Source organism: Hyla sarda, chromosome 3, assembly GCF_029499605.1.
Source record: "Hyla sarda isolate aHylSar1 chromosome 3, aHylSar1.hap1, whole genome shotgun sequence".
Taxonomy (NCBI): Eukaryota; Metazoa; Chordata; class Amphibia; order Anura; family Hylidae; genus Hyla; species Hyla sarda.
Genome location: NC_079191.1, coordinates 147,664,078 through 147,687,609, shown reverse-complemented (window position 1 = coordinate 147,687,609; position 23,532 = coordinate 147,664,078). Strand labels below are relative to the sequence as shown.

Here is a 23,532-nt window from a genome sequence, read left to right as displayed (position 1 = left end):
ATTGCTTCTTTCATTTCGCAGAGGCCTCTGAAAAATGAAAGAAGTAAGCTGATCGGTTGCTATGGGCAACTAAGCAACTTTTTCTCTGGACAGGTTTTGAGAAATCTCCCCCATGTGTATTTGAGTTTAAGCAGTTCTTCCATTAAGAGCAGCCAAAATTACTCAGCAATGATATGAAGTTTAATATTAAATCAATGGAATTGTTTTGGAGAGATTATGGCTTCTAAAATTGCTACTGATTTATGTCAGTATAATATGTCTAATGTTACATTGTGTTTAAAGATCAAGAACCAATTACTGTAGAAAATATGTAATAAAAGGGAATATCTATAATGGTGGAACATATTTTTTACTTTATTGTACAACTTTACAACTTCACTTACAAATAACTACTTGACCTAAACAAATGGAAAAAATCTCTAGTCCAACTTGTTTTCCATAAATGAAGAAAATTGTATACATCCACCACAAAACATCTTAAGAATGAACTTGTAAAAAGGTAATCTATTTGGTTCACAAGCTAAAAATGAACAGGCCAGAGCTAAAGTGCTCGATTTAGTTTAGAAGCTCCCAGGGCACTTTACAGAACATCAGGTCAGGTATAGTAAGATATTGAGAAAATGTACAATTATTTTCCCACTGAGCTGTCAAGGTACTTCATGCTGTGAATATCTAACAACCTTGTCTGACAGCCAGGATATGGCTTCAAGTTTTCCTCCATCCTTGAGTTTCCTCTAGACATGATGGCTGATTCTTGTGTCTCACCAGGCTTTACAACATATCTTTACAATCTTTTTTTAAAACAAATTAAGGCCGAATGTAATGGTAGATATTACCTTATTAATATTTCAGAAATAGCCTATTCTATATCTTTAGCAATAGTCGCCAGTTTACAAAATGTGATTATTTTCTGAGCAAATGTGAATCTTGACATGTCGCCACATCTTTTAATAACATCGAAAGGATCCAGAAAATATTGGATTTTCTATTTTCCTCTAAGCATTACAATAAACTGAGATGAAAAATGGTGTCTGCATGCTGTAATTTACTGAAATTAGTCACCCTACCATCTTTCTTTCTGATACCACAGCTGAGCTCTATAACAATTTAGCCGTAGTTCTAGTCATTCTTCTTATCTATATATTGTTTTTGTTTCATCTGCTTTTTAAAACTAAGTCATTTTATATATTGTTGTATTTTGCAAAATGTTTCCCCCTCTTATGATAGATTGACATATATTATTTATGTTTTTGAGACTTTTGGCTCATGTCCACAGACTTCGAATACAGAGTTGAAGGAAAAGATTTATTTTCTTTCTTACATTTTTGGCATCAAGATATTAAAAAATAATTTGAATATTCCAAGGTCAACAAGAACTTACCATAATTAGAAGACTTGGATGTAAATGGAAATCCTTCCCTGTTTAAAGACACTTTAAATGTTTCGTCATGGTTTTTTGTCTCGGGAACATCACATGGATCAATATAAATAAGCACTCCTCCAAATCCAGTTTCCTCCAACAACGAAATCTAGATTGGAAGAAAGCATATATGATAAATTTTAGTTCCTAAACTGAAATATTTAATTTAATGGTAAAAAAAAAAAAAAATGAAATTCAAAACAGCTCAAATGGACCAATATGTAAGGCTGCACTCACACTACGTCTGCCGGGTCCGCTATGGAGATTTTAAAACCAGTATCCCAGCCGGACCTTCGCAGCTTCTCATTCACTTTAATAAGCCGACTGGAGTCAGATAGTGACTCTGGTCGGTTCACTTTTGCCCAGTATTCGGTTTTGTAAATGGATCTAAAAGTGTTGTATACTATGGTTTTAGGTATGGTCACAAAACAGGATACGGGACAAAAATGAGCAGACCAGAGTTGCTGTCTGACTCTGGTCGGCTCATGAAAGTGATTGGGTTTCGGTGCCGGTCTGGCCGGGATACAGGAATTGAAAATTCCCAGTTTTGAAAATTTGCAGTCGGATCCGGCAGCCGTAGGCTGCAAATGTACTGTAGTGTGAATGTAGCCTAACATAGGTTTCTTACTTGTGTGGTTGCCCTTAAAAAGAAGAAAATTGTAGTCCAATGAAATTCTGACAGAACAACTAAAAACAATTTAGTGCTTATTCACATACAGTCACAGATGGATCATCTTAATGGTTACAATTTTCAATTAAAGCACAAAGCTTACTGGTTCCATTCACACAAGGTTGAACTATTGCTTAAAAGTTTCTAGAAACAAAGTAATATTATAATAATCAACATGATGGTATGGTAGCAGTTTCACATCTCACACACACACACACACACACACACACACTTCTGCAGCCTAAAAAATAACTCTTCATAGCCATCAGCTCCCAAGCTTAAAATATTGGCATATACTGCATTAGCAAACCTTACTCCACAGCCAGACGTTCCTAGACCCGGAATAACATCAGTCAGTTTACAGCCCTGTGCCACATCTCTCCTCTTTTAGTCCACCTCCGCTGCCTCCAACCCTTTAGACTCTCTTGCAGTAAGACAAACTTGAACCCTAATGTTTAAGTCTCTTGTCTACTTCTCACGGGCCAACAGTACTTTTCACTGACATCTCTCAAAGCTTAGTGTCAAAACTCCACAATCAGCGGCACAACATAGGCACTTCCACAATTACTAGTCTTTCTAGGCCTATTGCCTGTGTCTAATAGTCAAAAATATCTTATCAGCCATAGCCAACTGTCCTGCAGCACCTGCAAACAAGAGTTCACATTTTGTACATAGTGTATACTGCCTCTGAAAGGCAGTGGTGTTCTTGTCCACACATTTAATGAATTACTCTGGTTGCCAATCAATGAATTTGCTTAAACTCTACTATGTATTTCTGTACAATGGTGTTCAAAACTGTACATCATTTTCCATGTGTGATCTGACCAGGCATTTGTACAACTGTATCCATTTTTTATATGATTTTTGTATGTCTGCCTGCTACCATTAAATTACTGTTACTGTCCACTAAAAGTCCTTTTCTGTGTATTTAGTGTACCTAGTGTTTTCAAATTTAGTCAGTATTGCTGGCATGGCTTTTTCATTGAACCTTATCTGTCACTGCTTAGCCCAAAGCTCCATTGTATCCAGATCTACTTGCAGCAAGAGTACTGTCCTCTTTTGTGTTAATCAAATGTGTCAAAGTGTTAACCATGCAATCCCTCTACAAGTTTATAAGTATTTTAACCTCTTCAGGATGTGGGGCGTATGCATACGCCCTGCATCCCGAGTCCTTAAAGACGTAGGGCGTATGCATACGCCCGTGGGAATTCCAGTCCCCGCCACTAGCCGGTTGGGGACTGGACCGGGATGCCTGCTGGAATGATTCAGCAGGCATCCCGGCACATCGCTGAGGGGGGTCATGAGACCATGAGCCCATGTCGGCGATCGCAGAAAATCGCATGTCAATTCAGACATGCGATTTTCTCCTATTCCGGGCTGATCGGGTCTCTGGTGACCCGATCACCCGTAAAATAGGGATGATCGGAGCTGTAAGTTACAGCCCCGATCATCCTGAGGGATAGGAGCAAGGTCGCAGTGCTGCGATCTCCTCCTATCTCCTGCCATTGGTCAGAACTGAATTCTGACCAATGGTAGCGCAGGACAGTGGGTTGCCATGGCAACCCCCCGTTCTGCCCACCCCTGGATGTCGGGCAGAGATGGAGGCTGGTACCTGGAGAAGAAGATGCGTGAGACAGTTGTCGCTGGAGACAGCGGACATCACGGCGCAGGTAGGGAAGCAACGGTGGGGGGGGGGGAAGGAAGGGGGAAGTAAGCAATATTTACTGCTGCCCTTCCTAGTGGGTGCCAAACTGCAACTCCCAGCATGCTAAGACAGCCAAAGGCTAGACTGCCCAGGCATGCTGGGATTTGAAGTTCTGTAACATCTGTCCATTCAGATTTAGCAATGTTCATGACATTTTTGAAAATTGCTGCTCTACTTTGAAGCCCTCTAATTTTTTCAAAAAGTAAAAATATGTCCATTTTATGATGCCAACATAAAGTGAACATATTGTATTTGTCAATAAAAATAAAATGTATTTGGAATATCCTTTTTCCTTACAAGCAGAGAGCTTCAAAGTTAGAAAAAATTCAACATTTTCAACATTTTCATGACATTTTGGGATTTTTCACCAAAAAAGGATGCAAGTAACGACGAAAATTTAACACCAAAATAAAGTAGAATATGTCACAAAAAAACTATCCCAGAAACAGAATATTCGGTAAAAGGGTTTTAGAGTTATTAATGCGTAAAGTGACGGTGGTCAGAATTGCGAAAAAGGGTTCAGTCCTTAAGGTGAAAAAGGGCTGCGTCCTTAAGGGGCTAAAGAAAATTGAGCCGACAACAGATTTACCCCTTTAGTACCCCACTAGTAACAGGTATGTATCATTAATAACCACTAGAGATGAGCAAACTTACAGTAATTCGATTTGTCACAAACTTCTCGGCTCGGCAGTTACTGACTTTAGCTTGCATAAATTAGTTCAGCTTTCAGGTGCTCCGATGGGCTGGAAAAGGTGGATACAGTCCTAGAAGAGAGTCACCTAGGACTGTATCCACCATTTCCAGCCCACCAGAGCACCTGAAAACTGAACAAATTTATTCAGACTAGAGTCAGCGAACGCCGAGCAGCAAGGTTTTTGACGAATCAAATCACTGTAACTTTGCTTATCTCTAATAACCACCCTCTGTTTCCTATTACTGAGCCAGTTACCTACCCACTTACAGACATTTTCTTGTAACCCAAGCATTCTAATTTTCATGCCAACGCTTGATGTGGCACGGTATAAAATGCTTTTAAAAATCAAGTTATGTGACATCCAACAAATCATTTTTGAACATATCTCCTCATAAAAGTTTGGAGGATATAACTGTTACTTCAAAAGCCCATTTGGTATAATGCATTTACTTTACCCACAATAGTTGTTCATCTTACAGGTGTATAGGCTCACTTTTTGAACCTTGGTACCACGTTTGCTATTTGCTATGGGGAACAGAGCATGTCACCAAGGTATCCTTAAAAAACAGAATTACCTGTGTCCCTTACAATAGAGGGGTGGATACGTGTAAATCTAGTGAAACAGACCTGCACTTTTTCCTAGGATAGACTGAGGACTAGAGATGTCGCAAATTGTTCGCCGGCGAACAGTTCCCGGCGAATTTAGCATGTTCGCGTTCACATCGCCGAGCGAACATATGTGAAGTTCGATTCGCCCCCTATACTTTAACATTGCGATAAACTTTGACCCTGTGAGTCATAGTCAGCAGACACATTACAGCTAATCAGCAGCAGTCCCTCCCCTCCAGACCCTCCTACCTCTTGCACGGACGCCATTTTACCCTCATTTGGCATGCTGCAGGCTTAGGAAGTGGAGGGTCAGAGAAGCTGCTCCTGCTGTATAGGGAAAGCGATAGCTAGGTTGCTGCTAGGTGGTGTATTCAGGGTCCAGTTTACTCCTAAAGCACTAGTGTAACATCTGATTTAATGACAGCACCCAAAAAAGCCCTTTTTAGGGCTCAAATATCAGTCCATGTGTCTTGCAACAGCTGGAGGCACCCTGATTGGGAGGGAACCGCTGGGTAAAAGGGGTACTCCAGTATAAAACTTAAGTTCCTTCAAGCAACTAACTACTACAGTATTCAAAGGGCTGAAAGATATCAGTCTGTGTGTTTTGCAACAGCTGGAGGCACCATGGTTGGGGACCACTGCTTAAAAGGGGAACTCAGCTGGCAAGCTTTTTTTCTTTAAAGCAACTAACTACTACAGTATTCAAAGGGCTGAAATATATCAGTCCGTGTATTTTGCAACAGCTGGAGGCACCATGGTTGGGGACCACTGCTTAAAAGGGGAACTCAGCTGGCAAGCTTTTTTTCTTTAAAGCAACTCACTACTACAGTATTCAAAGGGCTGAAATATATCAGTCCGTGTGTTTTGCAACAGCTGGAGGCAAACTGGTTGGGGACCACTGCTTAAAAGGGGAACTCCACTGGCAAACTTTTTTGCTCATTGTCACACTAGTGCAAATCACATTTGGTGTGACAGTTGTGCAAATTAAAACAATTTGCACAACTGTCACAGATTTTCCAGCCAGGTGTACATGCCTAATTTTTCTGGCCTCTGCTGCTGCACTTTTTCTGGTGCTGCAAATTTTCTGGGGGCTGCTACAGCTGCGGCTGCGACAATACCCAATTTTTCATCCAATTGTACATGCCTAATTTTTCTGGTACTCTCTGCTGACATCTCTGTTCATTTTAGCAACCGTGGATATTAGATGTATGCTAAGGGTAGCATGGTAGCTCAGAGGTTAGCACTGCTGCCTTGCAGCGCTGGGGCCTTGGGTTCAAATCCCACTATGTGCTGCCTCAAGGGGGACTCTAACTATGTGCTGCCTAATATGGGGAAATCTTATGTGCTGCCTAAAGGGGGGATCTAACTATGTGATGCCTAAAGGCATCATGTTATTCCAAATCATGTTATTCCAAAAGATTTAGGAATGTTAGGTGATTTATGCCCTTTATGGATTAAAACCAGATTCTGCATCAACTATGTAACTTTCCATGGGAGTTTTGCCATGGATCCCATTCCGGCACGCCACAGTCCAGGTGTTAGTCCCCTTGAAACAACTTTTAAATCATTATTTTGGTCAGAAAGAGTCCCTGTGGGTTTCAAAATTCACCTGCCCATTGAAGTCAACTTTTGCGGAAGTTCGCGTTCGCGGTCCGCGAACTGAAAATTTTATGTTTGCGACATCACTACTGAGGACATGTAATGGAGAATTTACCTTATTCCTCTCCATTTCATCTGACATGTGAATAGAGTGGAAAAATGTTTGTTCCATTCACTTTTCCCCATATAATTATTCCCTCATTACTTTTAATAGAGCCCACAATTTCATGTTTTTTAAATTTTTTTAATGAAAATAGGCCATTTCATTTATGCTGTGCTTCTACCAGATTGTGTGAGTGTTATCTAGTGCCATCTTTTCATGCTCCCATCATCACCAAAGCCTGATAAAAGGCTTATGATCAAAATAGGTCAATTTTACATAGGGGCTCAAACTTATGTTAAAAGTCCATATATATATATATATATATATATATATATATATATATATATATATATATAGATGATAAGCACAGGTGCATTCTCTTGTGACTTAACCCTTTTATGACTCAGCGATTTTTAGATTTTTTGCTCCTCCCATTCTAAGACCCATAACCTTTTTATTTTTCCACTGACAAAGTTGTATTAGGGCTTCTTCTTTGTGGAACAAGTTGTACTTTTAATTGGCATACTTTATTTTATCATATAATGTATTCCGGAGCCAGAAAATAAAAATATATGTAAGGCAAAATTGAAATATATATGGAATTGTGCAATTTTGAGGGGCAATCATTTTTTCAGGGTTCACAATATGGTAAATCGGACATGCTATCTTCATTCTATTGGTCAGTAGATTCCAACGATACCAAACTTGGGTAATTTTTATTTAGTTTTAGGGTAAAAAAAAATGTATAACTTGAAAAAGAGAAAAGTTTGTTTAATGCTATGTTCTGACTACTATAACCTTTTTATTTTTCCACCTACGGAGCTACGTTAGGGTTTATTTTTTGTGCCATGAGCTGTAGTTTTTAATGGTACCACTTTTGCATATATATATATATATATATATATGACTTTTTGATCACTTTTATTACCTTTTTTCTGGGACATGATGTGATGAAATATCAGCAACATTGGTGTTAAGAATGTTTTTGCATTTACGCCTTTTACTGTGCAGCATCAGGAAAATCGTAGTTTAGATTGGACAATTACACACACTGCGAAACCAGATATGTTTATTTAAATTTTTTTTTACAGTGTGTTATTTGAACCATGGGAAAAAGGGGGACTTATTTGAACTTTTATTATGGGGAGGATTTTTTTTTTATTTAAAAAAACTTTTTTTAAACTTTGTTTTTTCCTCTTTTTTTTTTACACCTTTTTTGGCTCCCTAGGGGCGTATCATAAGCCATCATTAGATGGCTGACATAGATCAATATAATGCTATTGCATTACATTGATCTATGTTTTTTGGCACTTGATTGCTTAAGGCTGCCAGAGGCAGTCTTAAGCAATTGTCGATCCACTGAGGACCAGGAAGGATGGGTAAGTCCCCATTCTACCCTGGAAACCAATCTGCAGCCCACTATTACATTGCGGAGCTGCAGATGGGTCCCCTAGACCCCAGGAATTACTGGCATTTAATGTTTAAATGCCATGATCGCTATTGATCACGGCATTTAACCATTTCAATGAGGGACATCGGAGCCCACTCCAATGTCTGTCATTACCGGCAGATGTCAGCTGCATCATATTCCCCTCACCCAACCCATGACATACTGGTACATGATAGGTCGGGAGGGGGTTGATACATTTTGCAACACTTTACATTACTCGTGTAATGATGTGTCTTAGGGATATTTATAGATTTTCTTTATATACAGCATCTTCCTCTACATGTGTAATTGCTCCTCCCTATGATTTGGAGTTTAAATGTTGTTGAACATACACATGACTGTTTAGCCAATCATTGGCCTCTGCATTTATGTACATGTACAGCACAACAATTGCTGAGGCCTGTGATTGGCTGTAGTGTTAATGTGTATGTAGAGCATGCCATCACTATATGACAAGTAAACATAGATCAACGGCGACCACCTGAACCCCAGCTCTGGCTTCGACAGCAAGGTTGGATGGACATGCTCTGAATTTTGTGTAGCAGAATTATGTGCATAAAATACACATGGTATTACATTCCTAGGCACATAAATGAGATATTATGAAATCTCTTTAACATACTGCTCAATAAATCCACAGCGTATTAACAGCATAAAGTGACATGCATTATAAAATTTGCACTGCAGGTCAATTTTGGTTGCCATGTATAGTTTTATGACAGTTTATTACAGTTTTAGTAAATGTGTGGTGTACATTTATAATATATCTAATGCATAAATATTTGAACTACAATACCTTTGAATAATATGAATGTATAGGTAATTAGCACTTTTGATAATGGGTGAGTTAACATGAAAAACAATCGCTGGCCGGCAGGCATTAATATTTAATGGACATTGGATTAATATTTTACAACACCATAAAGTTTTATGCTTTAGATATGTTAAATAGCATGACACATATAAAACCATAGAGCAAATCATCATTCTTAAAAAATATGGTTTTGACACATATTCTGAAGTCAAATATTATCATAGATCTACATTTTTATTACATTTCATTATATTGTATTTGGTCAATACATAGTAGCATATGCTGACAATAGCAAAATAAGAATCAGAATTAATTACTTTACATAATACACTAAAAGAGAGGTAACTGAGTGTCAAGAAGTGTCAAGATTTTGGCAATGAATATGTTGTGTTTAAAAAAAAGCAGAGCAACGTCTGTAAGGTGCGGGGGTAGAGCGGTCATAGACTTCTAAGGGCTAATAACTGTCAGCAGAAAATAGCAACGAAAGATCTCCCAACAGCACACAAAAATTGACTATTGATAAAAAGAGTCTTATAGTAAGTAGCTCATAGTGGTCTCTCTCAAGCAAAAGAAATACGAGGATGAGCTGGTTGAAACATTGATTACTGCAATTCTAACATTTTCCATGGAATAAACCACAATTTTTTCCCCCAATAGCTTGTGCTGTTGGGAATCAACCCCCCCCCCCCCCCGGCTCGGACATATAATCATCTTAGAAGCTAAGATGAATTTATTTTTATTTTTTTAATAGTGGAGGGGTAAGGTTATGTTCACACAGAACAGATTAAGACTTTCTATGTAGATTGTCAAATGTCCTTACTCGTTTTGGTTTGTGTTCAGACTTATGGCAGACACACTAATCTGCAGAAAATCCATTAAAAAATTGCACTTCGTAATTTGGTGCAGATTTGGAGAGGATTTTAATATTTGCTATGCAAAAGGTGGAATTTGTGCCCCAAACGCTGAGGAAATCTAGAACAGGTCCCAAACACACCCTTAAGAGTTGCTGCAGGTTTTAAAACCGTAAATACTGTATGGGCTATATATCTTAGGATACATGAATATGGTCAGATTTTACTACTTTTTTTGACAGCATACTGTGCATCTTGCCTGATACAAGAGCAGATGTTGAACAAAGACAAGACAAATTATTCTTGATGGATCAAAGGTTTATTTTTTGTGCATAGTGAATTATTTATGAAAATTAAAACCTTCAGAAATGCACAAAAGAAAATACCTGGCAGTGCAGAGTAATAATATTTCAGGTCTTCACGGGAAGTAATGCATTATTATTTTTGGATTCCGGAAAGAATCTGTGGTATCTCACAAAAAATCTAATTATTGAATAAAGTATAAAGTATTGAATAACTACCTCCAGGCTGCGTCATTCAGTTTCACAGTTGGGGGGACATTGAGAGGCAGGGGCTGGAACAGGTGGTAGCTCACCTCGCGGAGGACTGCCAGCTCGATTTTAAGATACAAGTATGACCTTTTTTACTGTAGCAATTTATACACTGCAGCAATTATTCACTATTGGAGCTGGAATTACCGAGGCCTCTGGCACCAGACTTGCCTCCAATGGGTCCTCAATGGAGACGAGCAAATCAAATAGGACAAATTAAATTTTTAAATAATTCCCTCCTCATTAGTCGTTGTCATATATTACCTCTGGAATTACCACAAAAATCCAATGAAATAGGTTGGAGCGATAACAATGAAACAAAATTGATTAAAAGAAACATTCACAGTTTCATAGTTGGGGGGGGGGTCGCTGAAAGGCAGGGGCTGGAACAGGTGGTAGCTCACCTGTGGCAGACCGCCAGCTTGATACTCACTAGAATGTTTTTTTTTTTTTTTGTAATTAAGTTAAAATGTAATTAGGAAATCTCTTTAATCACTTCAATTGTGATGCCATATGGTCTCCCGACCCTGCTGCAACATCCAGACGCTCTGTGTCAGTGATTCTAATAGCAACGCCTGTAATCTGCATGTCATACTGAATAACAGTATTATTTCACTGACCCTGCACACACACACTATGCGTGTTACATCAAGGCAAAGTGTTCTACACCACTATTGAGGCTCTATGTTTCCCGGAAATAGCCGTTTTTAAGAGTGATTCGCTGCAAATAAAATAAAATAAATTTTCGGAAGATTCCGTGAATTGGCCGAATCAAATTTTTCATAAATTCACTCATCTCTAATTGGTAACATAAAGGGACATTTGTCATTGTTTGCTGGAAAGCATTTTTTTTTTTATCAACTGGTGCCAGAAAGTTAAACAGTTAAATATGTAAATTACTTCTATTAAAAAATCTTAATTCTTCCTATAGTTATCAGCTGCTATATGCACCAAAGGAAGTTATTTTCTTTTTGAATTTCCTTTCTGTCTGACCACAGTGCTCTCTGCTGAAACTTCTGTCCATTTTAGGAACTGTCCAGAGTAGAGGCAAATCCACATAGCAAACCTATCTTTCTCTGATCAGTTCCTGACATGGACAGACGTGTCAGCAGAGAGCACTGTGGTCAGTCAGAAAGGAAATTCAAAAAGAAAATAATTTTTTGTGGAGCATACAGTAGCTGATAAGTACTGGAAGGATTAAGATTTTTCTATATAAGTAATTTACAAATCTGTTTATCTTTCTGGCACAAGTTGATTTAAAAAACAATGTTTTCCAGTGGAGTACCCCTTTAACCCTTTTCCATCATATGACATATAGGTACCTAATATATTAGGTGGGGAAGTACGTAAGTGGAGCTAATCCTGCTCCCTGCATGGCGGGTGCTGTCTGCTATCTGCAGCTGAAACCCACCATCAATAAATAGCATTGGAGAGGACTCTGATGCTGGTTGCGTCTAAGGAGTTACAGGACAAGACCTGTCAGAACTCTGATCAATATTTACACAAAGCAATCACAGGGTGACATTTGATTGTCATGGAAGCAAGGGCCTCCTGAAGGGATGTCTTGATAAATCTTCCATGGCTGCCTTGTTAAATCTCCTTTTGTAGGTTAGCAATAAAATTGCATTACAAAAAAAAAAAGTTTTTCAAAATATAAAAACCCTAATAAATTAAATTAAATCAATTTACTTTTTAAATTATTACATTTAAACTACAAATAAAGATTACATTATTTAAATATGACACAATTAATTCTACACAGTAAATTCCATAAAGGATAAAAATTATTTAACAGACAGAATTACATTTTTTATTATCGCATATCCTTCAAAGCATGGAATAAAATAAATCAAAAAGTCCTATCTATCCCAAAATGGTACCAATAAAAATAACAGCTCACCACGGCCCCCCTCCCCTAGGGGTTCCAAATGTATGCTGGACATGTGGAGTGACAGGGGGTGACGTGCTACATATCTGGTTAACCTTTTTGACCCAGGTCTTTCAGGTCCTTCGCAGACTTACCTTTATCCGGCTTTGTTTGGAACCAGACCCCATTTTGCTCTCCGTCTTTCCTTGTACTTTCCCAAAATGGCCTGCTCGCTTACTCAGATTTATGCTCCTAGCGGCCAGAACAGTAATTCCCAGATTGTGGAAATCTCCTTCCCCTCCAACTGCATCTTCTTGGTTTCAAGGACTTTTGCACTTATACAGAATGAAGGAACTCATTGCTGACTGGGATTAATTTCTTGTCCTCAGACAAATATAGGTCCCTACGTTTGACGACTTAACCATTTCCCTCAGCCTAGCCTTTTTTTTAGGTGTGTACCCTTACATACTGTGCCAGCTTATCCCCCCGTCAGTGGTCTCATCTGTGCACACCATCCTGGGAGGTTCGTATCATCACTCGCCTGTGCCTGCTTTGCTGTCTTCATTCCCTTTACCTTCTCTTTTCCCTTTCTTTACTTCCTCCTTCCTGATAACCTTTCTTTCTTTCTCTTCCTTGTTTATCCTTTTCACAAGCTCCTGTTTTTTTTGTTTTGTTTGTTCTTCTTTTTATGTGTGGCTTAGTTTACCAGCCTTTATTGCAGTGTTATACTTTAGGAAAGTCCTGGCTTGTCCTTTTTTGTTATTGATATTATTTATGCAATGCATTCACCTGCTGACTTTTATTACCACTAGTTCACTTGTGCTCTTTTACATTACAGCTTATTGTTTATTGTTTGTTTAATTGAAAATACTAATAAAACTTTACTATAAAAAAAACAGCTCACTATTAAATAGAAAAGCCCTTTATAAATAAAAAAAGAAAAATTATAGCGGCCAGACTATGGTGATTAAGTAGAGAACAAAACAAAAAATAAATACATTTAGTATCATTATCATTGTACGGACCAGCAGAATAAAGCTAATATAGCACTCTGGGACTTTTTTGTTTGCTTATTTATTGGATCGTAGGCTATCATTAAGGAATAATGTAGATGTACTTGTGTATGCCTTCTGCTTACCTGTTTTAGCTGATTCAGCATTCATGGTTTTTCAGCCATATTCATTTCTATTTTCTCACTGAAATAATTTTTTAATGCTGCCTATATTTTTCACAAATTCTCTGTCTTTACAGAGAGAGGGAACAGAGTATCATCACTGCAGTTCCGCCACTTTGGTCACCTTACGATCTATATTTTATCTGGCTAGACTTCAGTAGCCAGCAACCTAAACTGTTCCATACTTTGAGTTCATACTATGTGCAGTTTTAATGTGTTTTCTTATTGAAAGTGTGAATTTTAGAGAAATATTGGTAGGAGACAAAAGTGATTTTACTTATAATCCCAATTGAAGGGGTACTCCAGCAGAAAACTTTTTTTTAAACCAACTGGTGCCAGAAAGTTAAACATATTTGTAAATTACTTCTATTAAAACATCTTAATCTTTCCAGTACTTATCAGCTGCTGAATACTACAGAGGAAATTATTTTCTTTTTGGAACACAGAGATCTCTGCTGAGATCATGACCACAGTGCTCTCTGCTGACATCTCTGTTCATTTTAAGAACTGTCCGGAGTAGGAGAAAATCCCCATAGCAAACATATGCTGCTCTGGTCAGTTCCTAAAATGGACAGATATGTCACAGACAGCACTGTGGTAACTATGTCAGCAGAGAGCTCTGTGTTCCAAAAAGAAAACCATTTCCTCTGTAGTATACAGACCCTAATAAGTACTGGAAAGATTAAGATTTTTTAATAGAAGTAATTTACAAATCTGTTTAATTTTCTGGCACCAGTTGATTAAAAAAAAAAAGTTTTCCACTGGAGTACCCCTTTAAGGTGTTTTATAAAGACATAACATTTTAAGACTATGGTCACATGTTGTATTTTACTGCATATTTGTATAAATTTTTGTAGTTTTTTTATTGTGATTTTCCAAATTTGCATATGGGAAAATCAAAGCAAAAATGAACAAGTGAAAACATTGACATTACACGCAATGTTTTCTCAGTATCAGAATAACATACTCTTTTTGTCAACATATTTTATTTTCTGATGATAGATTTTGTTAATATTTTTTTTAAACATGAACAACATCCAGGGATATCCATTAACAACATCCAGGGATATGCATTATAGCAGCAAATGTTGCAGACAGGGGGCAAGTTTTTACTGAAGGCAGATAATGAAGGCTGTAAATAGGGAGGAAAGCAAACACAATACATTTTTTATATTGAGAAGGAAAAACAATCATATGTAAAAACATTCTTTTGATGTCAAAGGTGTCCTAGGTGTTTAAAGGGGTACTCTGGTGCTAAGACATCTTATCCACTATCCAAAGGATAGGGGATAAGATGCCTGATCGTGGGGGTCCCGCCGCTGGGAACCCCCGTGATCATGCACGCAGCACCCCATTATAATCAGTCCCCGGAGCATGTTTGCTCCGGGTCTTATTACTGGCGATCACGGGGGCCGGAGCATTGTGACATCATGGCCCCGCCCCCATAATGCAAGCCTTTGGATAGGGAATAAGATGTCTTAGCGCCGGAGTACCCATTTAAAGAGGACTTTTAACTATAAATATATTTCATTATCATCAAATAACCTAGGCTATCCTGGTTATACATCTTTTAACAGTGTCTTGATACATACTCCTGTTCCTGGCTTATGAGGATCTGTAGTTTGTCGGTCAATTCAGAGAATGGTCAGATGGGTGTGAACTTAATTTTAATATTGGGAGTGAGAATGAGGTGATGGGGGTATTATACATTCAGTGGGTTTGAATTTTGTACAACTAGGGGCATGTATGCCTAATACAAGGGTCCCTAACTGTATAATCCTGACCATCACCTGATATCACTCCCATTATTAAAATAAAATTTTCTCCCATATGATTATTCCCTGAGTTCTTAGACAGACTAAAAACCCACATATCTCGGCAATGGGAGGGCATATCAGACACTTACCAGACTTGATAGATTTGTTCATTTTCCATAATATTATCACATTATTCCTACACACATTGTTAAAGTCAGATACATAAAATGTGTGTGTTTTTACCTGTTTTATACACATGTTTTAGAATGATTTAACCCCTTAAGGACAATGGACATAAATGTACATTTTGATGCATTGGTACTTAATGCACCAGGATGTACTTTAAGTCCTGTACATGATGTGAGCCCTTGACAGCTGCTCGCATCATGCATGGCAGGTCCCAGCAGCCAGGGACCCCATGGTTATGGTGAACACTAGCAATCGCACTGCTGTCTGCCATGAACCACTCAGATGCCATGATCAATACGGATCACAGCATCTGCGGCAATGCGGGCGTTATAATGGATGATCGGATCACCCACGATGCTGTAGCAGGGATCCGAACAACCAAAATGGCAGCCGTAGGTCCCCTCACCTGCCTCTGCCGCTCTCCCGGGGTCTTCTTCTCTAGTCTGACATCGAGCAGACCAGAGCAGATAATCACCGATAATACTGATCAGTGCTATACCTATGCATAGCATTGAACAGTATTGGCAATCAAATGATTGCTATAAATAATCCCCTATGGGGACATAAAAAGTGTAAAAAAAAAAAGTCCCCTCCTCCAATAAAAATTTAAATTAATAAACATATTTGGTAGCGTCGCATGCGTGAGTGCCCGAACTATCAAAATATAATGCAAATGATTCTGTACGGTGAACAATGCAAACATTAAAAAGTTCAAAATTGCTGCTTTTTGGTCACATCACATTCCCCAAAAAATGTATACAAAGCGACTAAAAAGCCATTTATGTGCAAAAGTGGTACTAAAAAAAATTACATGTTATGGCACAAAAAATGTTATCCCTCAGGCATCCCCGTATAAAGAAAAATGAGAAGTAGGTGGTCAAAATAGGGCGATTTTAACCCCTTAAGGACCGGGGTTTTTTCCGTTTTTGCATTTTCGTTTTTTGCTCCTTGCCTTTAAAAAATCATAACTCTTTCAATTTTGCACCTAAAAATCCATATGATGGCTTATTTTTTGCACCACCAATTCTACTTTGTAATGACGTCAGTCATTGTGCCCAAAAATCTACGGTGAAACGGGAAAAAAAATCATTGTGAGACAAAATTGGAAAAAAAAAACGCCATTTTGTAACTTTTGGGGGCTTCCGTTTCTACGTAGTACATTTTTCGGTAAAAATGACACCTTACCTTTATTCTGTAGGTCCATATGATTAAAATGATACCCTACTTATACAGGTTTGAATTTGTCGCACTTCTGGAAAAAATCATAACTTCATGCAGAAAAATTTATACGTTTAAAATTGTCATCTTCTGACCCCTATAACTTTTTTATTTTTCCGTGTATGGGGCGGTATGAGGGCTAATTTTTTGCGCCGTGATCTGAAGTTTTTAACTGTACCATTTTTGCATTGATAGGACTTATTGATCGCTTTTTATTCATTTTTTCATGATATAAAAAGTGACCAAAAATGCACTATTTTGGACTTTGGAATTTTTTTGCGCGCACGCCATTGACCGTGCGGTTTAATTAACGATATATTTTTATAATTCGGACATTTCCGCACGCGGCGATACCATTTATGTTTATTTTTATTTTTATTTACACTGTGTTTTTTCTTTTATGGGAAAAGGGGGGTGATTCAAACTTTTAATAGGGAAGGGGTTAAATGATGTTTATTCACTTTTTTTTTGCACTTTTTTTTTGCAGTGTTATAGGTCCCATAGGGACCTATAACACTGCACACACTGATCTTTTACATTGATCACTGGTTTCTCATAAGAAACCAGTGATCGATGATTCTGCCGCATGACTGCTCATGCCTGGATCTCAGGCACTGAGCTGTCATTCGGCGATCGGACAGCGAGGAGGCAGGTAGGGGCCCTCCCGCTGTCCTGTCAGCTGTTCGGGATGCCGCGATTTCACCGCGGCTATCCCGAACAGCCCACTGAGCTAGCCGGCATGCTTTCGGTTTCACTTTAGACGCGGCGTTCAACTTTGAACGCCGCGTCTAAAGGGTTAATAGCGCGCGGCACAGCGATCAATGCCGCGCGCTATTAGCCACGGGTCCCGGCCGTTGTTAGAGGCCAGGCCCGAACCGCTATGACGCGGGGCCACGCCGTGGCCCCGCGTTATAGATCGGGAGTGGACACATGACGTTCCAGTACGTCATGTGTCCTTAAGGGGTTAAACATACTTATTTTGTAAAAAAAAAAAAAGTTAGACATTTTTTTAAAGCAGTGCAACAAAAGAAAAGAAGAAAAGTATGTGATCATGGGTATCATTTTTATTGTATTGACCCACAAAGTAAAGAAAACATGTAATGTTTACTGTAAAGTGTACAGCATGAAACCCTCCAAAATTGGCAACATTTTCCAAATTTTCCTCACACATAATAATTTATTGGGTTCTCTGTACATTTTATGGTAAAATGAGTGATGTCATTACAAAGTAAAATTGGTTGCGTAAAAAAACAAGCCCTCATAAGGGTCTGTGGATGGAAATATAAAAGAGTTATGGATCTTAGAAGACGAGGAGAAACAAACTAAAACACAAAATAAAGTTGACCTGGTCCATTAGGCGAAAATGGGCTTTGTCCGGGGTATTCCATGAAATTTTTTTTTCATATGAACTGGCTCCAGAAAGTTAAACAAATTTGTAAATTACTTCTATTAAAAATTCTTAATCATTCCAGTATGTATCAGCTGCTGAAGTTGAGTTGTTCTTTTCTGTCTGGCAACAGTGCTCTCTGCTGACATATTTGTCTGTCTCAGGAACTGTCCAGTACAGGAGAGGTTTGCTATGGGGATTTGCTGCTACTCTGCACAGTTCCTGAGACAGACAGTGGTGTCAGCAGAGAGCACTGCTGTCAGACAGAAAAGAACAACTCAACTTCAGAAGCTGATAACTACTGGAAGGGTTAAGATTTTTTAATAGAAGTAATTTACAAATCTGCTTGACTTTCTGGAACCAGTTCATATGAAAAAAAAAAGTTTTTTCATGGAATACTCTTTTAAGAGGTTAATAAAAATATGTATTTTTCATCTTTCCAGAATCATAAAGATGTCATTCGGCTATGTGCTTTTTCAATCTGGTCCACAGTCATTCACAATTTTCTAGATTTAATTTATGCTACTGCTTTCTGGTTTCAATTAGTGAGTTTAAATGGGCAGTGTCAAATTAAAAAAATAAACTTTTTATATGTTGTACATTTTGGCAAAAATATTTCCTTTTTATAGAAATCATGGCTTATAAAATCATGGCTTTGTCCAAGCTGAAGCACAGGCATGGACAAAGTCCAGTAAGTGAGGGTAGTCTACATACTCTCCCTTGTCTGATAGGACTCCTCTGTGCCCTCTCCTGTCTGATAGCACTCCTCTGGGCTCTCTCCTTTCTGATAGCACTCCTCTGTGTTCTCTCCTGTTTGAAAGTACTCATCTGTGCTCTCTCCTGTCTGATAGTACTCCTCTGTGCTCTCTCCTGTCTGATAGTACTCCTCTGTGCTCTCTCCTGTCTGATAGCACTCCTCTGTGCTCCCTCCTGTCAAATAGTACTCCTCTGTGCTCTCTCCTGTCTGATAGTACTCCTCTGTGCTCTCTCCTGTCTGATAGCACTCCTCTGTGCTCTCTCCTGTCTGATAGCACTCCTCTGTGCTCTTTCCTGTCTGATAGCACTCCTCTGTGCTCCCTCCTGTCTGATAGTACTCCTCTGTGCTCTCTCCTGTCTGATAGTACTCCTCTGTGCTCTCTCCTGTCTGACAGGACTCCTCTGTTCTTTCTCCTGTCTGATAGTACTCCTCTGTGCTCTCTCCTGTCTGATAGTACTCCTCTGTGCTCTCTCCTGTCTGATAGGACTATGCTGTGCTCTCTCCTGTCTGATTGGACTCCTCTGTGCTCTCTCCTGTCTAATAGCACTCCTCTGTGCTCTTTCCTGTCTGATATTTCCTGTCTGATAGGACAGAAGAGAGCACAGAGGAGTCCTATCAGACAGCACAGAGGAGTGCTAGCCCACCCTCCCTTACTGGACTGTGTCCATGCCTGTGCTTCAGCTTGGATAAAGCCATGATTTTATAAGCCATGATTTTTATAAAAAAGAAAAAAAAAGTCCTTATGAAGTATATTAGAAAAGTTATGTTTTGCCAAGGTGTTCAACATATCAAAAGTTTTTGTATCTGACAGTGCCCATTGTATTCATTTTCTACTCTACTATTTCGTAGAGAGCCTGACTTTACTAGTTACTACAATATGAGTACTTTTTGATACTATTGGAAACTCTTATACAGTATGGGCTATCTCCTGAGAATTCTTATGCAAAAATAGGTCATATTTCCTTTGAGAGATTAATGTTGAATACCAGAGGCTTTGTAATTCTGATTCTCTGTCCAGACTGAATTAATCGAAATTGCAGCCAACAGGATTCACTATTCAAGTCTACAACATTTATCTCCATGTAATGGATACATAAATTAAGTTTCTTTGTAACTCTAGTAAGTTTTTTCTGAGTTGCTGAGTTGTGTCTTATGAATATTTATTCAGGATCCCATCCCATTCAGTCCTCCTAGAACATAAAATAGCTCATTGGATTGATGCACAATTACATTTGCTCAAAGTTCTCTGTAAACAAAGCTACAACCTTTACCCCATGGGTTGGTTCAAACTCTATACACTTGTCACAGCTGATTGAGATGTTCTGAAACAGTGCAATGGGACACAAAAAGGAATGGAGTTTCTTTGGTAAAAACAATTTATAAACTAATGTTGAATGCCATTTGTAAATCAATGAAAAATGCTCTTTTACTTATTATAATTTCCAGAAATTCAATAGAGAAAAAATAAATCTGCTTGTTTGCTTCAAACATGTCTTCATGATAGAAGAAAAAAAAAAACATTATTCTTGACTCTAGAAATGTCAACGATTCCCCTGTTAATCATACTAATAAATCAGAACATTGCTCAGGTTGAAGGAGAAACCAGGGCATGAAGTAAGTCAGCAAAACAATCAAAATGCAAGTACATGAGGCGAAAAGTAAGATAATAGGAGAATATACTATCTTTTCATTATCTGTTGCCTCATGTTGCAATTAAAGCTAAACATTTACAAAGAAATCTGCAGCAGGAGCTTTTAAAAGACATGACAAAAAAGTTTTGATCGAACAGGGTCAGTGTGTTCAAGAGTGGGAAGAGTAGAGCTTGACTTAGAGCCAAAATGGTCCCATAGGCTTGCATTATGTGACCTTCTCGATCACATGGCACAGAGCCGAGAGACATTGTGCTTAGCGTGCATTTCTACAGGTTCTAGGTAGCGATTAGTTGATTAGTCCTGAGCAAAGGTTATGGGTTGATTTGCTTAGATCGTCCATCAGATGTTATTAAAAATTGATGGACATTGTCTGCCTACCTTTAAATGGGTACTCCACTGATGATGCACGCCCCGCCCCCTCAATGCATTGAGGGAGCGTGGTGCGATGTAATGAGGGGGCGGGGCTATGACATCACAAGCTCCCGGCTCCAGCGTTCGGAACAGTTTGTTCCAAACGCTGAGCAGTGGAGTACCCCTTTAAGCCTTCTGAGATAATGACCATTAATCCCTTTCCTCAGTTACTGGGGTTAGGACTGTATCACATAGTCTATATTCTGTCCTTGGGTTTTTACATCTCAGGTGCCTTATCCACTTTAAATTTTAGTTGCCAGAGTTCTGACCATTCCTCAAGTTTACCCAAATCCTTTTCCATTTGGCGTATCCCTCTAGGAATATGAACCCTGTTACATATCCTTGTGTCATCAGCAAAAAGACACACCTTATCATCAAGACCTTCTGCAATATCACTAATGAAGATGTTAAACAAAATGGGTCCCAGTACAGATCCCTGAGGTAACCCACTGGTAACAAGACCTTGCTCTGAATATTCTCCATTAACTACAACCCTCTGTTGTCTGTCATTCAGCCACTGCCTAATCCACTCAACAATATGGGAGACCAAGCTCAATGACTGCAGTTTATTGATAAAGTCTTCTATGTGGGATAGTGTCAAAAGCCTTACTTAAATTTGTATAAGTGATGTCTATTGCTCCTCCTTGATCTATTATTTTAGTCAACTAATAAAAAAAAGCCATAAGGTTAGTTTGACATGTTCTCCCTGAAGTAAGCCCATAAGCCCATGTTGTTTTTCATCTTGCAATCCATGGGATTTCAGATATTCCACAATCCTACCTTTTAGTAGGGTTTCCATTTATTAATTTCCATTAATAGTGCACATTTTGACTGTTGCTAAAATCAATATAGCTGCTCACTGAAAAAGCACAAACTTGCCGAATATGTCACAGTTAATAAATACTAAACATTTAAATTGTTTGATGGAGAGTTCTATAGCCTCAGCTCACCCCCATTTGGCCAAATTTACAACCACAGGGTCAAAATGGTGAAAATTGAAGGGGTATTAGGTCAGGGATCTTCTGGATGGCAGGAAAGGATAAAAAGTAATATTATTACATTTATGATTATTTATAATTGCACTTTATGGATCATAGCCAGGACCAAAATAAGATCATCACTTAAGCGCATGTGAAATATGGAAACATGTACTATGTAAGATTATTTATTAATTCATTTTTTTGTACTTACTTAATCCATGTATATTGTAGCTATTTATGAAGTATGATTAAACAAAGTATTCATCTTAATTAAACAAAATATAATTGTAAAAAAAAAAAAAAAAATTAATTGAAAGATTTATTCATCTTCCTCCCTGAGGTCCCTTTCCTTCATTTTCTTCTATAAAGACTGCACAGAAGTATTTATTGAGGCAGACGGCTAGTTCTTTATTCACTTTTACATACCTTTCTTCCTCTGTTTTTAATTTAATTATTCCAAGTTTAAATTTCCTTTCTTCCTTTACATATCTAAAAAATGTCTTATCTTCTTTTTTCACTGACTGAGTCAGTTTCTCTTCTGCCTGTGCTTTAGAAGCTCTTATAACTTGTTTGGCCTCTTTCTGTCTAATCTTACAGATTTCCCTATCTCTATTGTTCTGTTTTTTTTTTTTTTTATTATTATTATTACTAAATGCTTGATTTTTTTTAAGGACTTTGGCCACTTCTGTAGAGTACCACAGTAGTCTCTTCCTTTTTTGCTTTTACTGACAAGCCTAACACAATTACCGTATTTATCGGCGTATAACATGCATTTTTTAGGCTAAAATTTTTAGCCTAAAGTCTATCTGCGTGTTATATGCCAATAAGACGCTGCAGTTCAGTGATTTAAAGCGGGCGCTTTTAATCAATGAACTGCAGCGGCTTTTGCAGGTCCAGAGACCTGCCGTCGCTGCCAGATTCTCTGCCCCTGCCTATCCTGGGGTCCAGAGACTGCCGGCACCGCTGCCCCATTGCCTCCCCCATCCCCGGTTTTTCTGACCCCGCAGAAGCCCCCAGGAAAGGCAGGGGGGAGAGGCCGTAGCTGCCTGCTTCTCTCCCCCTGCCTTTCCTGGGGTCTAGAGCCCTGCTGCCGCCACTTCTCTCCCCCTGGCTATCGGCGCCGCTGCCCCATTGCCTCCCCCATCCCCGGTTTTACAATTACCTGTTGCCGGGATCGGGTCCGTGCTACTTCTGGCTCCAGTGTGGCGTCTCCTGCGTTGTTGCTATGCGCTGTGCTGCGCAATGACGAGTGATGTCGCGTTGAAGACGTCACTCGTCATTGCACCTCGCAATGTGACTCGCAATAGTCACTCTGTTCTAACATCACACCACAACGACTGGTGATCACTAGATCCCAAGCTTTCACCTACAGTTATATCAGATGACAAATCCCCATTTGGTAATACTAAGTCTAAGATGGTCTCCTTCTGGGTTGGCTCCTCAACTACTCAACTAGAGATAATCCCAGTAGGGAATTTAGAACATCTGTACTCCTGGAAGAACTAGCTATTTTGGTTTTCCCAGTTAACATCAGAAATATTAAAATCTCACATAATGATAACCTCCCCTTTCAATGTCATTTTATCTATTTCCTCAACTAGTAAATCATCTAATTCCTTTATTTGGCCAGGCGGTCTATAAATCACACCTACGTGAGTTACTGCATGATACCAA

At 38.7% G+C, this 23,532-nt stretch overlaps 1 protein-coding gene across 1 annotated transcript in view; it reads right to left on the bottom strand.

Moving 5' to 3' along the window:
• Positions 1-23,532, bottom strand: part of NAALADL2 (N-acetylated alpha-linked acidic dipeptidase like 2) — an 801,196-nt gene that overhangs the window by 566,005 nt on the left and 211,659 nt on the right. The window contains exon 5 of the mRNA XM_056565215.1: positions 1,382-1,529. Within this exon, the coding sequence (XP_056421190.1) occupies positions 1,382-1,529 (148 nt within the window). The remainder of the gene's footprint in view (positions 1-1,381; positions 1,530-23,532) is intronic.